Source organism: Rutilus rutilus (assembly GCF_951802725.1).
Source record: "Rutilus rutilus genome assembly, chromosome: 15".
Classification (NCBI taxonomy): Eukaryota; Metazoa; Chordata; class Actinopteri; order Cypriniformes; family Leuciscidae; genus Rutilus; species Rutilus rutilus.
The window spans coordinates 13,078,309-13,096,919 of NC_140220.1; the positions used below are offsets into that span (position 1 = coordinate 13,078,309).

General features: G+C 36.0%; 1 protein-coding gene across 1 annotated transcript in view; it reads left to right on the top strand.

Annotated features, from left to right (window-relative positions):
- Window positions 1-18,611, top strand: part of atf6 (activating transcription factor 6) — a 51,954-nt gene that overhangs the window by 18,594 nt on the left and 14,749 nt on the right. Inside the window, exons 8-12 of the mRNA XM_084432804.1 lie at window positions 9,917-10,102; window positions 10,918-11,009; window positions 11,259-11,399; window positions 13,086-13,196; window positions 16,934-17,033. Of these exons, the coding sequence (XP_084288930.1) occupies window positions 9,917-10,102; window positions 10,918-11,009; window positions 11,259-11,399; window positions 13,086-13,196; window positions 16,934-17,033 (630 nt within the window). The remainder of the gene's footprint in view (window positions 1-9,916; window positions 10,103-10,917; window positions 11,010-11,258; window positions 11,400-13,085; window positions 13,197-16,933; window positions 17,034-18,611) is intronic.

Sequence of the window (18,611 nt, forward strand, 5' to 3'; positions counted from 1 at the left end):
GTTTATTTATATAGCACATTTCATACACAATGGCAATTCAAAGTGCTTTACATAGAAGAAATTAAAATAATTAAAAAAATTAAAACAGTAAAAAAAAAAAAATACAGTACAGTACAAACAGTCGGACGAACAGTGGCACAGTGCTCATTCAGTAAATGCATAGCTAAACAGATGTGTTTTGAGTCTGGATTTGAATGTGACTACAGTAGGAGCACGTCTGATCTCCTCTGGAAGCTGGTTCCAGTTGCGGCTGGCATAATAGCTAAAAGCGGACTCGCCATGTTTAGATTGATCTGTTGGGCTTATATTCAGTGAGCATATCTGCAATGTATTGAGGTCCTAGGCCATTGAATGATTTATATACCAGTAATAATACTTTAAAATCAATCCTAAATCTAACTGGGAGCCAGTGTAAAGACCTGAGGACTGGTGTGATATGTTCATATTTTCTGGTTCTGCTCAGAATCCTGGCAGCAGCGTTCTGTATGAGCTGCAACTGTCTTATGGTCTTTTTGGGAAGGCCAGTGAGGAGTCCGTTACAATAATCCACCCTGCTGGTGATGAAAGCATGCACAAGTTTCTCTAAGTCTTGTCTGGAAACAAAGCATCTAATTCTTGCAATATTTTTCAGATGATAGTATGCTGATTTAGTTATTGCTTTGACATGACTACTGAAACTAAGGTCAGACTCTATTGTCACACCAAGATTCCTGACTTGATTTTTAGTTGTTTGACCCCTAGAGTGAAGGTATGCGTTCACCTTGAGAACTTCATCTTTGTTTCTAAACGCAATGACTTCAGTTTTGTCTTTGTTTAATTGAAGAAAGTTTTGACACATCCAACTGTTGACTTCATCAATGCATTGGCACAGGGAGTCAATGGGGCTGTAGTCGTTAGGCGATAGGGCTAAGTAGAGCTGTGTGTCGTCTGCATAGCTGTGGTAAGCAATTTGGTTCTTTCTCATTATTTTGGCTCATTGGGAGCATATACATAAATAGAAATCTTTTGCAACATTATAAATGTTTTATGTCAATTTTGATCAATTTAATGCATCCTTGATGAATAAAAGTGTTAATTTCTCTCTCTTTTTAAATTTTACCACAAATTTTTTAATGTTATCATTGTTTACACAAAAATGTTAAGCAGCAAAAACTGTTTTTAAAATTGATATCAATAAATAAGAATTTTGTCTTGTGCAGCAAATCAGCATATTAGAATATTTCTGAAGGATCATGTGACACTAAAGACTGGAGTAATGATGCTGAAAATGCAGCTGTGCCATACCGGGAATAACTTTAATTTGAAAATATATTAAAATAGAAACAGCAATATTTCTATTTTTACTTTTTTGGGGGGGTCAAAAAGACTTCTTTCAAAAACATTTAAGAAACCTTTCTTCTCCGAAAGCATTTGAACGGCAGTGTATATCTTGTGTCCGAAAATGTGTATTTTATTTTACAGGATATTGTCATTCTGATAAGCATGATCCGTTGTAATAACAGTTACCAAAAAAATATTTTTGTTTTGTAAGAGTATGGCTCTCAGAGTCAACTATTAGTCCCAGTGTTCTTAGCAACCAACCAACAGTGAGCTCATGCTCTCGTTATTTTCCATTAAAGTATTTGTTCCGACATACAGATTCTACTGACCTCAGATTAATTAAATAGAGTTCAGCATTAGTCTCAAATTTCTGTGCATTTAGTGCTGCCTTTTCCATATTGGGTGTTGTTACAGCTTTCGCTCCAAGCTCTTTTCAATTTCCAAGTTCTCTGAAAAAAAAACCCCGAACAAACAACAGAGCACCCGTGTGTACATTAGTTTGATTCGTGTGTAGGTTGAGTGTCATTGATTGGGAGAGAACATAGAGACAATGGACTTCCATAGAAATACTGATAGACACAGGCGCTGTAGTAAACATTGCTGGGTAATGTCAGAAATTACTGTTTAACAGCAGAATTCTTAACTAGATATGTGCAAAGTCACAGTCAGCCAGATAAAACCCTTCTCAAATGTTTTAATAAAAATAAAAAAAACTGTCAACAGGTTCATTCATATTCATCTAGATGTTACGTGATGTTCCATCATGCAAAATATATTATTTGACATGGCATATACTAAATTTAGTTGACGAATATAATGCTTCAGTTGATGGCTGTCTAAAAGGACAAAAAAAATTACATTTTGATTTTAACAAACCAAATATTTGAAAACTGAGCTCGTGAAATATGAGTATACTTAGGTATTCACTATTTTAAAGACATTACTTGACTTGTACTTTTTACTTTGTGTATTAGCTTCTTGTATATTAAGGTGACATTTTTAAGACAGTTTAAGAGGATATTAAATAATGTACAGTATATCGTGTTATTAGTAGAGTATTTTTGTCAACAGTATGTTTTAGTTAAAAGTTTAAATATCATAATGATGCTTCTCATTTATCCTCATTGTCAATGATTCATCTGCATTATCATTGTGATAATTACTTGTCCAAGAGCCTTCGCCACCAATAATGATGGCCCAGGGGTCAAATGAATAAATTATGAATTTATTAGGGCAATATAATTATGTAAATATAGTGCAATATTTACATTGCAATAAGTATGTATCATTCAGAGGCACCGTGAAGACATATGACAGGAAAAAAAATTATAATATATCACCACATAACATTGCAGCTGTCTTCTCCAAATCATCAGCATATCCAATCCATCCATAGCCAATTGTATTGCCTGCACAGAAGCATTATTTAGGACATGCAGTTAAAAATGCAATGTGGTGTTGCACAGTTGTTGTGAATGAGCGTTCACCCCTCTCATGTTGCTCAGCTGAATGGACCATGTACTGTATGCAAAGTTCATGTGTCTTAAACCCACGTAGTGCAGCGCCATGTGAGTTCCGTTTCCTACTGTGTTAAAATAAGATGCGTTGAATGAGATCCATATTTTATGATTTTATAGTTGATTAGTATCAGCTGTGCAGCAGCCCCCATGAATGTGCATTTCTTTCCCATCTACACGCTTGTTGTAGTTCATGGTTTTTGTGACAGTGTTGAATGTATTCAGTTCACACAAGCTGTCATTTAGACTCGGTCGTGAATGTCTGGGCAGAAAGAGAAGAAAAACAAGTTCACACATTTATAGCAACGGTTATTGTCTCCATATGCACCAGTGGTTTCCTTGTAAAATCCACATCATCTTTGCATGTTGCAATTCTGCAGGTTTCAGATTTTATTATAGTCTAGAATTATAAATCGCCTTATGTAATTTTAGAAATATCAAATTCTCCAAAATATATTCCAAATGTAGACTTGTATGCTGTGTTTGAAGGTCATGAATTGGCTTTAAAGTCTAAAGAATATCTAATGTCTTTAGTATGTAAGCAATGACTCCGCTAGATGGATCTGACAATAAGTGGAATATGATGAAAGACTCGCCTCTGTAGCCTCAACGTCTGTTGGCTTACAGAAAAAAAACTTTTTAGCAGAGCGCAGCCACATGTTCACTCTCTCTCCTGCTTCTGTTTTTGTCCTTTATTCTAAGCTCCGGACTCTTGGTTGGGGTGTTATACTCCTACGTGGCAAACACACACATGATCATGCTCTCTGCTGCATAGAGAAAGGGAAAAATGGGTTGATGCCTTAATGCATTTTAAACACATTATGCAACAGGACTCAACAATGAGTATATACACAGACACACATATGTACTAGTGCTGTCAATCGATTTTATATATCGGAATTGACAGTGTGTTCAGAGGACAGGCAGCTAGCGGATAGTGAGGAGATGTTTGCTGTATGTGACAAAAAATGTTTCAGCCTAAAAAACGTGTGACATCGCTTAGAGCACCTTTAAGCCCTATTGCATGTTATATTTAATGTCTGTCGTGTCATATTTTGTCATCTATATTAAAACATTTGATTGTTTTTATTTTATTTTTAATAAAATCTAAACAATTAATCATGTTTTTCACACTGATATGATTAATAGCTAAAATAATAACGCCATCACACCCTTGTTGTCACAGACCGTGACATAAGGACTGACATTTTGTAGAAATATTCGTTCACCATATTTGTGGCAGTGAATCTTTTTACTTGTCCTGTTTTGGTCAACGGGTTGTATCCCTCATTTTAAAGCAAACAGGTTTCATGGAATGCCAACAAATTAGTTTTAAGTTAAGAAGATTAAAAATAGGTCAGAGTCAGTCCTATGTTTATCTTTCCTATCTTTTTTTTTTGCCAGCAATAATGTCATGATCATGCAGTGGTAAAATGTGAAAGCCCATTGAAACTGTCACAGTCCATAGAGAGCCATTAAGTGTGTGTGTGTGTGTGTGTGTGTGTGTGTGTGTGTGTGTGTGTGTGTGTGTGTGTGTGTGTGTGTGTGTGTGTGTGTGTGTGTGTGTGTGTGTGTGTGTGTGTGTGTGTGTGTGTGTGTGTGTGTGTGTGTGTGTGTGTGTGTGTGTGTGTGTGTGTGTGTGTGTGTGTGTGTGTGTGTGTGTGTGTGTGTGTGTGTGTGTGTATTTTTAGAGTTTAGCACAGCTGTAGTTTAACTATGGCTGCTTGTGGTTTGGCCTCAGAGGAGGTTTTGGGTTGAGGGGGTTTAGAAGGAATTGCAGTGCAACAGTAAAACTGGCAGGTGGGGCAGGTGTCTTTGAGTGTGTGTGTGTGTGTGTGTGTGTGTGTGTGTGTGTGTGTGTGTGTGTGTGTTTATGTTTGGCTGCTTGAGAGTTATTGCGGCGTAGGATGTTTGAAACAGCTGAATGCTGATGACTGTGTAGAAGATTGGATGTAATGCTTTGTTATAGCAGTTTAAGATTAATGATCTTTGGCAAGTCAATCTGTGCAGCATTGAGAATATTTTAGTTCCCTGCCCCAGTAGACTGTAGGCTGAGACACTTTCAACTTTTATTTATACAAATAGTCATGCTTTACACTAGAAAACCAATATATCAGCCTGACTAATTAGTTGGCCAGTATTTAGCAATTTTATATTACTGACAAGTGTGCATGTCTGGGTGACGTGGGATAAAACCCCATAGACTTAGAGTGAAGAAGGGACCAGATTGTCATAGACTTAACTTAACTTAGTTTGTCACTTTAGTTAGTAACTACACTACTGTTCGAAAGTTGAGTTGGAAAGATTCTCGTCTTGTTCACCAAGACTTCATTAATTTGATCAAAAATAAAGTAAAGACAGTAATATTGTGAAATATTATTTCAATTTATTTTTCAACTGGTGTCTTTTTCTATGAATTCTATGAATGTTGTCTTCAGTGCCACATGATCCTTCAGAAATCATTCTATATGCTCAAGAAATATTTCTTTTTATTATCAATGTTGAAAACAGTTATTTTGAAAACTGCTTCATAATTTTCTATTAATACATTATGCATCCCCCCCCAGGATTCTTTGAATAGAGAGTTCAAAAGAACTACTATTGTTTTAGTAGACTTGTTATTAAGGCTGAGTATTTAATGCAATTACATCAACTGTAACTGTAATTAAATTACAGAAAAAATTTGAGTAATGCCTTGCTTTAAATCATTTAAAAATATATTTTTTCCCTTGAAAAAATAAAGTAATTAATTACTTGTTAATGAGTTACACCCAACACATTATACACCTTTAAAAAAAATCACTCTTGATTAATTTAATGCATCCTTGCTCATTAAATGTATTAATTTCTTTTGAAAAAATGGCATGGCAATTTTTAAATATAGTTATATTGTAGTAAACTATAGTCAAGTCAAGTATATTTGTATAGCGCTTTTCACAATACAGATTGTATCAAAGCAGCTTCACAGTATTAAATTAAAATAATACAACAAGGTTTGTTTCTAGTGGAATTTATTGATTGATAAAATCAAATAAAATATCCCCAGAATATCCCCAACTGAGCAAGCCAAAGGCAACAGTGGCAAGGAACCGAAAAACTCCAAGTGACCTAATGGTGTCCTAAAACTCCATCAGGTGACCTAATGGAGAAAAAAAAACCTTGGGAGAACCCAGGCTCAGTCGGGGGCCAGTTCTCCTCTGGCGTTTATTAACTAGAGGCCGGATTGTAATTTGAACTGTAAGATTAAAAATATTATATGAATGCCTGGCTGAAGAGATGCGACTTTAATCTAGTTTTAAACTGGGAGAGCGAGTCTGAGCAACGAACACTATCAGGAAGGCTATTCCAGAGTTTTGGAGCTAAATGTGAAAATGCTCTCCCTCCTTTGGTGGATCTGGATATCCTAGGTATGACCAAAAGCCTTGAATTTAGTGATCTTAAAGTGCGCGATGGATTATAGTGCGATAGAAGATCCGTTAAATAGACTGGAGCTAAGCCGTTTAGGGCTTTATAAGTCAGTAGCAATACCTTGTAATTAATACGGGACTTTATAGGTAACCAATGCAGTGATGATAAAATCGGTGTTATATGATCATATTTTCTTGATCTAGTAAGAACTCTAGCGGCGGCATTCTGGACTAACTGTAGCTTGTTTATTGAGGATGCAGGACAACCAGCTAATAAAGCATTACAGTAATCTAGTCTCGAGGTCATGAATGCATGAACTAACTTTTCTGCATCAGAAACTGATAGCATGTTACGTAGCTTAGCCATGTTTCTAAGGTGGAAAAAGGCAGTTTTTGTAACATATGAATTTTTTTTTTCGAAAGACAGGTTGCAGTCGAGTATAACACCCAGGTCTTTTACTGTAGAGGATAAAGTAACAGGACATCCTACGATGTTAAAGTTGTATTGCGAGAGGTTTTGTGGGCGGTTTGTTGAACCGATGATTAGTACCTCTGTTTTGTCTGGATTTAATAAAAGAAAATTACGCGTCATCCAATCTTTTATATCTTTAACACACTCTGTCAATTTGGATAATTTAGCGTTTTCATCTGGCCGTGATGAAATATATATTTGAGTGTCATCAGCATAACAATGGAAACTAATTCCATGTTTCCTTATAATATTTCCAAGTGGCATCATATATACTGAGAATAACAGAGGGCCTAACACAGATCCCTGCGGCACTCCATAGTTTACTGGAGTTATGATCGATTTTTCTCCATTTAAATAGACAAAATGGTAGCGGTCAGATAAGTATGTATAAACTATACACTATTAATATAAGCATATTGGCCATTGACCACTTTGGGTAATTAGAGTCTGCCTTGATTAAACTAGCAGTTATGTAGTATTGGAGAAGGGGTATGATCTGAGCGACTAGTAATTTTTGGTTACTGGATGATGGATCATCAGATCATAAGCCCCATCATCAGACTGTTGACCCCATTACGGTTATGCATTACCTGCTTTCTGCTAATAAATAGTTACATACCAGCCCACACATAAAAAGGATGAACTATTGTTATGGTGCTTTAAAAGTATTTTATATATATATATATATATATATATATAACTACTGTGTCCACTGTGAACTATCGTTGTATGGGAAAGATATGTGAAAGGATTATATAAAAAATTTTAATATTTTTGTTCCATGTAAAAATAACAGCGTATGGGTTTGGAACGACATGAGGGTGAGTTAAAAATGACACAATTTTCATTCTTGGGTAAATTGTATCTTTAATTATAGTTTTGTTTGTGGATGCCATCTAGAAACGGTTATTTCTCCAGAATACAGATTTTACAGAATGAGAATATATAGATATTTAGATATAGATGAGGTGCAAAACATTCTTGTGAGATGGACAAAACAGGCAAATGTATAGTTTCTTCTTTTTTTTTTTTTTTTTTTTTCTAAGCAGTAGTAGTGTTTTTTTTTGTTTTCTTTTTCATGACACTCAGCATTATGAATAACTCACTTAAGCACATCTTTTCTAAAGCAGATTCCTTAGGGTAAAATAAACTGTCATAGATCTCTGAAGGCGATGCCAAATAAAGCAGCTTTCAAACTCAGTAATTTAGCTCTCAGCAATCATCTTGTTAGAAAACTGCTGGATCAGCTTTGTGAATTTGAGTAATAACCATGAGCTAACAAATAAATTCAGTGAGAATGTGTCAGAGACAGACTGAATTGGTTGGTTAGAAGATCCATTGGTTGGTGTTTTGAGCCTACTTGGCTCTGGTAGATTGGTTTGGTTGAGTCGTACTGTCATATTTGTAAATTTATCAAGTGGCTGCCATCAATTTGAGTGTTGGGTGATAGACAGTTGGTTTGAATATACTGGGGTTTTGGTTAAATTACATAAGGGACTGAAATGTCATGAACATCTTTCATTGTTTCAGCACAAGTCTTCAGTAATGCTGAATTTTGGTGAGCTGTGCCAACATCCACCAATCCCTCCCCTCCCACCCGATTAGATCGCCATGGTGATGGCACCCCGTGCTCTTGTAACCAAACATGTTATTCATTCCCAGGCCCTGGCCGTGGCCCGGTTCCCGGTTTTAGGAGAGCTTTCTCATGAGATGGGAGCACAAACAGGCACATGGAGATCCAAGCAATTTAATCACCATGACTATTAGGCCATAGTCTTAAAATGGTCTGGCTGTGAGAACAGACCACCCCACCCTACCATTGGTCTCGGTTTCTCTTTAGTCTATTTCTGTAAAGTTCTTTTATTCACCTTTGTCTTTCTCCTCTCTTTAGGGTGAGGTATGTTCTCAAACATGTCTGTTGCAAGCATCTGACCCCTGAGTTTTGTCAGGACTGGGTGGTGGTTTGATTATGAACAGGCCCTGTTTATGTAAGCTTAATTAACTATGTTTAATTAGGTTGGAGTTTTAATCATATTCCAGAACATTGTTAAAGTGGAACACACATAAATTCAGCACTTTGTTTAAAGCTTTAATTTAAGAATAAGGGCTCATTGTTATGTCTCTGCTTAGAAAGCGTAGTTGTTTTTTAAATGGTTCATTTTTTTATTTCTTTTGTCCAGTCATAAAAGTCCAACTGCTATATATTTGAATGAAGAAAGCTCAGATTGCCCAAACAAAATCATGTATTTCAATAGCATTTCCCATCACAAATAAAATGTATACATTACAGTTCAAAAGTTTGGGGCGGTGACATTTTTTAAATTTATTTATTTATTTTTTGTCCCTTATGCATTTATTTGGTAAAAATAGTAATATTGTGAGATTGCAATTTAAAAAAATAAATGTTTCAATATATTTTAAAATGTTATTTATTCCTGTGATGGCAACGCTGAATTTTCAGCATCATTACTCTGTGTCACATGATCCTTTAGAAATCATTTGAATATGCTGATTTGATGCTCAAGAAACTTTTCATATTATTAACAATGTTGAAAAAAATGATGCTGCGTAATGTTTTTGTGGAACCTGTGTCATTGTTTTTTCAGGATTCTTTCAGCACTTATTTAAAACAGAAATTATATATGTCTTTACTGTTACAAAACCCGGAAACAATCTCATGGCTTTGAATAGAAAATAGGACATTAGGTCTTTCTCTCTTTTCACATTCCTCTATACTGGACAGTATGCCAGATGGTCCTGTCTGCTATTATCTTTAGGTGTGTGTGTGTGTGTGTGTGTGTGTGTGTGTGTGTGTGTGTGTGTGTGTGTGTGTGTTTGTGTAGAGAGGGGACAGAGACACATGGATATCCAGCCATACGTAATTTGTCTTGATCAAAGGTGCAGCTAATGCAAAAATCTGAGATCCTAGCCGCAATCACTTTTCTAATTTTCTTGCATTATAAACAACCTTTAGTATGACTCAACCATGTCGCAAATGATCGTAATGATGCAATTTTCCTGCAGGACCTGTTAGGCTATAACTGGTACAAATAAATGAGACAAAGATCTCATTTGTGTGGCGGGGGGCAAGTTCAACCACAAAGTACCTTGACTGTGTGTCACAACCCGTAAACAAATACTAGTGTAATTACTAGTTTTGTTGCGCAGTATTGACCTGATTTCTCTCTTTTTCCTTCCAGTCAAATGCATCTCGAAGACAACAGCGCATGATAAAGAACAGAGAGTCTGCCTCTCTCTCCCGGAAGAAGAAAAAAGAGTATTTGCTGACGCTCGAGGCCCGTCTGAAGGTGGCGCTTTCTGAGAACGAGAAGCTAAAGAATGAAAACGGCACATTGAAAAGACAAGTGGAAGGCCTGATGAGTGAGGTGGGTGTCCATGCTTTCTACACTAGCATTCCAACATCTGAGTTCGTTAAGATTTTTAAAATGCTTTTGATAGAAGTCTCTTATGCTCACCAAGGCTGCATTCATTTGATCAATACAGTAAAATGCAGTTAACACTGTAATATTGTAAAACAATATTACAATTTAAAATAACTGCTTTATGTAGGCTATATATTTTCAAATATAATTTATTCCTATGATTGCAAAGCTTAATTTTCAGCATGATATTCCAGTCTTTAGTGTCACATGATCTCTCAGAAACCATTCTAAAATGCTGTCTTGGTGCTCAAGACATTTCTTATAACAGTTGAAAATCATTGTCCTGCTTAATGTTTTTGTGGAAATCAAGATAATAATAATTTTTTTCAGAATGCATTGATGAATAGAATATTCAAAAGAACAGAATTAATTTGAAATAGTAATCTCTTGTAACATTGTATATAGTATTATATATGAAGAATTTAAATTTAAATGGGGTGTGCTGTTGCTCTAAAATGTGTTAGTGTCTCTTCTCACGAGAGTGAAGTAGAGACACTAGAAGGGGCATGTCTAGTGTAAAATCATGAACCTGAATCTCTATTTCTTCCATTCCAGATAGGGGTTAAATATGATTTTTTTTTTTTTTTTGTATTTCTTATACATGATATTTTTTATTTCTTATGTATGTGCTGTGATTGTTATGATTATTTTAATTGCTTTTCTGTAAAGCACTTTGAATTACCATTGTGTATAAAATGTGCTATATAAATAAACTTGCCTTGCCTTGCCTAATACTTTATCATTATTCACCTCTTAAGAACTCTGTGCTAAAAGCAACAGCTCCAAAACGGAGGGCTGTCTGTCTTATGGCAGTTCTGGTCTTCTTGGTCTTCAACTTGGGTCCAATGAGGTAAATAATTTAAATGAATCATACCATTTCAGTATTTTAATTTGTTACAGATTGCACTTTCAGATTGGTAAATTAATAAATCTGTGTCGCATGAAATTTGTAGAAGGAAGTACTTGGTGGCATAAGAAAAACTTGGTGGTCCCATGGAAATATTTCCATTGTAACTCTTCTGAAGGAACCAGTAGGAATGTGTTATATAAAGGTTTTTAATATCCTGACTTGTTTTATTTCCTTTTGTGTCCCACCAAGTCTGCTTGGAGGATACAGAGGGTCTACGTTTCCTGCTGCCCCTGCGTTCAATGGCAGACACCTGCTGGGCTTTTCCCCTGAGTCAGAGAGAATCCTCGATTCAGACAGGCCTCAGACTGATACATTTAACCCTGTGAACAGGTAATACTATTCTGTAATCTTCTACAGTTGCATGAGCACCTAGTCATGCTCAGTCCTCTGTGTGGGACCTGAAACACCAGAGACCCTTTCCTGCCAAAGCTTGCAGAGTCCATTTTTGTTTTACAAAACACGTCAGCACAGGTGTTGAGTGACTCTGACCAAATGCCTACATAAGAGAACAAGGCTCTGTTCTCACATCTGCCCCCCACACACATTTTCATACTGAAACTGGACAGCTAGCTAAGTTTGTTATTTTATCTACCCTGGATGATGTTTTGAAAGGCAATACTGGCTTCTCATGTCCAAAGAAATTGCTTCAAAAACATGAAACTCAGAAGACTTCAAATACCCCCACATGAAAAGACAGATATTTGAAGACATGATTACTTTGAAAACCTGTCTCTGTTTTCCCAAAGACATTCATCAAGCAGGTCTAGTGAATTTTGAGTTACTTCACTCCCAGGGGTCATGTTTCACACTTCCCTGGGCCTGAGTTAGACAAGATCACCAGCTTTAGTAAGTTTTTTTTTTTTTTTTTTTTTTTGTGGCCATAACAGGTGGTGTTCCACAAGGATCAATTTTAGGTCCGTTTTTATTTCACTGCCTCCTCATTTACTCTTTGGCGTTTGCATTTCTGCTGTTTTTTCCACTAACAGCCATTCCTACTCTTGACTAAAGTTTTCTTATCCAGCTCAAACTGTGTAATAGGTTCTTTGAAAGGCATCGTAGGGTTGGATTGTTTGAGCTGGTTAGTTTTTTGGCTATCCGGGGAGCAAAGCAGGAAATGAAATTATGTAATTTAGCACTGGAGAAAGGATATAGATTGAGATCCAGATGTTGTTTTTCTATAGGGAGTTTATTTACCCCTGCAAGAATTTAGAAATCTCTTTTGAAATCTCCAGTTTATAGAATATTTCCAGAGATCTCGTAGCTCTTGCTCCTGTATTTGACATTTCTAAAGGGTTTATCCTCAACTTTCTGCCTGCTTCCCAGTCTGAGTTAGGATCTGTCCAGAGATTGTGTTTAATAGTTCAGGGTTTGTAAAGCATTTTTATTGTTGAGTGTTAAATATATTAAGAAGTTTAGTCTGCTGTCTTAGTTTCTTTCTTTTTTTAATTTAAGCCCACAGTAATCCAGACCTCCCACTCACTATTTCTACTGTGAGATGAGCTTCTCTATGTCAGCAAAGATTGCTTCCCAGAGCTTCACCGTCACTTATCCACAGCCCGAAGTGTGTGACATGTTTTAGAGGCCACGTTTTCCTGGTTTTCTGGAGCTATTGCGTTAAGCTGTAAATGTCTACACCAGTTTCTTGCAGGGAGATGGTTTAGGATTTTGTTGTTCATGATGTCTTGGATTTATTTTAAGTACAGGTTCACTGTACTTGTGCTAAACATGAACTTGGCATTAGTTGTTGGCAGTGTTCATTTATAGCTTTTAGAGATGCTCTCTTTTCCCGTAGACAAGATAAGAAAGAACCATCTTGGCTTGCACACTTGCACATGGTATTCTTTCAGATGTTAAGCCAGTACCAAGAGATGATTAAAACAAGAGCCTTATAAAATTCCGTACATTGTTTTGGAATTAAAACGTCCTTATAAAGACTCTAAACCCCCTTCTCCATTCTTTCCTTCTTACACTTTCCTGTCTTTAATGTTTTTGTTTTTTTCTCTCTCTTTCTCATAGGTTGGAGGATGTGCTATCAGAGCAGAAGGCTCTGATGGTGGTCAAGGATCCTCTGTATTTCAGAACTGCACCACCCTGCCAGCCACCCGTCAACAGGACCAAGTGCATAAAGTCAGTACTGAGCTTGTTTAAAATCAATGTTGACATTACCCCACCCTCTTTCACATTCAAATGCTGATTTATTATAAATTTAATAGTGTTAGTAGTATCTGGCAGTTCTGGGACAAGCCAGTTCTCTTAAAATTTTGAGTACAGAGCAACTGGTCCGCAGTATCCTAAATTTGCCCGTCTGATCTGAACCGAGAAGCACTTTTTATTACAATAGCCATAAACAACAGCTCTGGTACATAACCTTCTGAGCTCTGTTGTTATGACAGTAAAAGATAATTGTAGCAGTCTTTCGATCAGTGCTCCAACAGCTGTTAGACCAGCTTTTTAAAAAATTGATAGTTCCAGTCCTTTATTTTACAATGGATTCAAATTTGGCTCAACCTCATAATCCTCTCAACGCACTCATTACATCAGTATTACTGCAGCAATGCTTTCAATTATAATTTTTTATTAATAAATGATATATCATTTTACAATTAATGTAAAAAAAAAAAAAAAAAAAAACATGGTTTACAGTGGTTTTATGGCCCCAATATACTTGAAGAGAAATCGAAGAACAAACTGGTGTGACGTCTTTTTTAACAAAATCAACAACTAAATAAAGTTTGTTGTTGGTTTTGGGAGTTTGAAACAGCTTGCCTCTGGCTGGTAAACACTTTCGAACTACCATTTGTCTGTGGCGAGTACGTAATAGGTAGGTGTGACTCTGAGGCTCTGCTTTTGATGTTGTCCGGTTCATTTCTTCTGTTTATTCCGTCGAGGTCAGATGCCTACAAGTAAAAACATGAATACACTGGAGAGACGATTTATAAGTTTTAATTCTAATTGAAAGAGACACAGATTTTTTTTTTTTTTTATATACTGAAAACCTGCTTGCTCTTAAACAATCTATTGTATAAATTGGTTTATAAATAAATGTGACATGACTTTACTGGAGTGCAGAGCTAGTACAAACATATCCACATCGCTATGAACAGATGCTTCTTAACTATTGTTTTCTCACCACTGTCATTTTTGTTGTGCTTTTTATATGGAAGTAAAATAATGTCAAATGTTTTTGAAATAAAAAAGCCTGTTGAATTGCACTACTTGAAAAAAATAGGCATTGCATTAACCATGCTTGCATTTTAATGCATTGTATTTTTAGGGCTTGCATTTTTATGGGCTGAAATTCAACATGGTTGAATATTTAAGCTGTGAATATTTCAAACACATTTTCATTATTCAAAATTCAATAATCCATATTCACCTTTCATATTTCACTTCCAAACTGTTTAAAAATACAACCTATAATATTCAACAGGCAATTTTCAGTCCATTTTATTTCGCTTTGCAAATTCGCTTCCACAAATTCAGTGGTTCAAATTCGACAGTAAATTCAACATCCAGGAACTGCAGGAAAAGCAGTAGATTGCCGAGCATACTCTCCATCTGCTGTTAGTCGACCTCACCAGCAGGTGGTGCAAAAGCGCGTGTTGTTGACGAAGACCAGCAACAGTTAGGACAAGTAATTCATTCATAAAATGAAAATGATTATCTGTCAGTATATATGCGGAAAAGATGAAAAACACACAAAAGCTGTGTTTATGTTTCATTCAATAACTTCATTGTTACTTTCCCTGTGTAGCCTACATGTTATCAGCTTTCTCTATGAACGGGATTATAATCGGTTTCCCTCAATACCTCATACTCAAGGATTCTCCTAAACGCTTAACGTAGCTTAATGGACTAATACAGTGATACGAAAGACTAAACTCGCACCTTATTGGGTATGTAGGCTGTAGGCTACTATATAGGCTACAGGCAAGCAGATGGACTCAGAATATGAACTTAACGCGCAAAGTTTCATGCTGAGCGTTTCGTGATATACTGGCATAAAATCAACACTTGATCAATTAATACTAACACTTGCTCTTCTATTCTATTCTCTCTCTCTCTCTATATATATATTTTATATATATATAGATATATAGAGTATACCTACGTGTATTGCATTAGCTTAAACTGGGAAGAGTCATAGCACTTGCATATTGTTGTCCTCCTATTGTTAGTTTAACTGTAAATCGCTTTGGATAAAAGCGTCTGCTAAATGACTAAATGTAAAATTGGCTTGACATTGGACATGCGCACATTTAGGGACCGTCTCTAAAGTTGCATAAAACATTGGCATACACATTTCTAACTTCAATAGCAAACTTAAATTTATTTGAATAAATATCAAAAATCCAAAGGGTGCGCATTATGCCTGACACTACATGAGCACTTTACAGTTGGTTTTATGACTGTAAGTCGTTCTATTCAAATGCTATTGAAGTTAGAAACGTGTATACCAAAGTCGTATACACTTTAGAGACAGTCCCTAAATGTGCGAATGTCCAACGTCAAGCCAACTTTATGCCAGTCTATCACTGGGAAACGTTCAGCATTAAGCTTTGCGCGTTATTCTGAGTCCATCTGCTTGCCTGCAAGTTTGGTCTTTTATATCACTGTAATTAGTCCATTAGGCTACATTAAGCGTTTTATATGTCCAGCAGGGGAAACCTTAAGTATTGAGGGAAACCCTAATAGCCTGCATGCAGCACATCACCACAATATAAAGTTAAGGCAACTAAACAACCAAGAGAAATATGTCAACCTCAAAAATGTAAAATTGGATCTGAACATCCACATCGGGGAATAACATTAATCTCGTTCACGGTAGAGAAAGATGCATGTAGGCTACACAGGAAAAGTAACCGTGAAGACACGGAATTTAACATAAAACAGCCGTCGTAATAATCACAAATACACTTACATTGCTGTAAATGAGTTTTATGAATGAATTACTTGTTCTAACTGTTGCTGGTCTTCGTCAACAATACACGCTTTTGCACCTCCTGCTGGTGAGGTCGACTAACAGCAGATGGAGAGTATGCTCGGCAATCTACTGCTTTTCCTGCAGTTCCTGGATGTCAATGTTGAATTTACTGTCGAATTTGAACCACTGAATTTGTGGAAGCGAATTTGCAAAGCAAAATAAAATAGACCGAAAATTGCCTGTTGAATATTATAGGTCGTATTTTTAAACAGTTTGAATATTTTGGAAGTGAAATATGAAAGGTGAATATGGATTATTGAATTTTGAATAATGAAAATGTCTTTGAAATGTTTTTAATTGAAATATTCACAGCTTAAATATTCAACCATGTTGAATTTCAGCCCATAAAAATGCAAGCCCTAAAAATACAATGCATTAAAATGCAAGCATGGTTAATGCAATGCATATTTTTTTCAAGTAGTGCAATTCAACAGGCTTTTTTATTTCAAAAACATTTGACATTACTTTACTTCCATATTTTTAGTTATTAAAAGGAAAGATATTCAAAGAACATATTCATCTAAAAGCTGCTCTCAGCAGTGTGGCTAATAGTATACTGCTGGCCATGCATTTCAAACTTCTTTTTATCCCTAAGCGAAGAAAAAAAGAACTTTCCAGTGAGTATATCGGGGCATTTAGAACTGCTAATGTAAAACTTATAGCTTTAATAAGATCCTCCGAGTAAATTTTTTTATTCTTTTCTGTAGGCTATACTCTTTTCTTATATCATGTAGCTTGGTTGCCATTTCAAATCCGATGTCCAGCCATTCATCAAAAATGAATAAGTCCACAAAGATAAATTCTTGTTGACCATATGTTTTTTATGCAAAACCACTCTGTTTTAAAATTGAGATGATGTTTCTGCTCTGCATAACTATAGGATAGCGCATGAGCTGAGAGGCTGGGTACATCGTCATGAGGTTGAGAGGACCAAAACCCGCCGCTTGAGCAACACTCAACACAGAGGCAGAACCATCCCGGTATGAACTAACAACACTTTTCCTCTTTTAAGCCTCCAATTGCCTTTCTACATTTATTTGATTCTTTATGTTTTTCTGTCTTTCTGATATTGTTAAAAATCTGTTTTAAAGATTGGATTTGAAATTGAAATCCAAATCAGATTTGTGTGAACAAAGCCAGAGAGAGACACCTAAGGGCCTTGACATTGTCCAGTTGTAGTCATTGAAGAGTCTTGTTTCTTTCTCTTTGACCTTCAGCATGACATCTGTATTGGTCCGACTCAAGTGCAGACTCTTTGTTGCATACCTCCAACCTGGATACAGGCAGCTGAGAACCACCAGGATATAACACTGTTTATTTTCTTTAAATAGATCTTTTTAAATGTTTACATTAGGGATGAGACCCCTTTCTTTGCTCTCTCTCTCCTCTCACACTGCTTGTCTCTTTCATTCCTTTTTAACCCACTTTTAGTATAATCCAGTCTTGGGAAAGTAAACACCCCCCTACCCCAATCTGCTCAGACAATCTGACTTCTCTCTCTGACTAATTTCCTTTTTTTCCTTTACAGTCTCTGCCACACTAAGTCTGATTCGCTTCAAAACCTCTGTCTGTAGCTTTACTTGATTTGAATGCGTGTAAAAACCCTTGCTGTTCTGTTTAAGCTTTAAAATCCCTATATGCAGTTTACAGTTTCCACAATTCATATAATAAATTAATGTTAATATTTCACTACTATTAAAAAATGTGGGGTCAGATGTCTTTTGTAACATTTATAAATGTCTTGACTGTTACTTTTGATTAATTTAATGTGTCCTCGCTGAATAAAAGTATTAATTTTTCAACAAAAAACTTACTAACCCCAAACTTTTGAATGGTAGTGTATACCATTCAAAACACTACATTACTATTTAATACACTGAAGCAGCATACATGTATTAACACTGAAATCAAAATGGTGGAAAAATATGTACTGCTTGTCTGTTGTGCAGGGGACAAAATATGGCAACAAATTATGGCTATCAACTTAGTCACAAATAATTGTCTTGAAATGCATACACGCATTTTACCTTTACTTTATTTGATAGTCATACACCATATTGACTCCTGAAATGGTTATACCACAGCCACAAATCAATGACAAAAGATCAGAGATTATTGGCCACAGGATTGTGTAGCCTAAAGGTTTGAAGAACCAGGCTGGAAGCTAAAAAGGTTATTGGGTCAAATAATGGACCGTATTCTGTGGCATAACATCGCATAAATGTTCAAGAAACATATTTTACCATCTTTGGTAGCAGAATCTCTACTCAAATCTGTACTGAAATAATTTTACATGAATAGTCCTGTGGCAAAAAAGCTTCACAATTCTATTTCCAGAAACCTTCCCTTGAGCCTGATTTTGGCTTAATGTGAATCTGTACGGTTTATACACCGTACAGGCAGAATGACTGTGACAGAAAGACTGTACTTGTTTGCTTTAGTTCCTTATCATTTATTTTTTCAGATAACTAATAGTGAGAGCAGTTGGATGGAAAGCTTGTTATGATTTAGAGAAGCATAGTGTGCAGAAGGTTGATTGTTTGAAAGGCTGTCCTGTG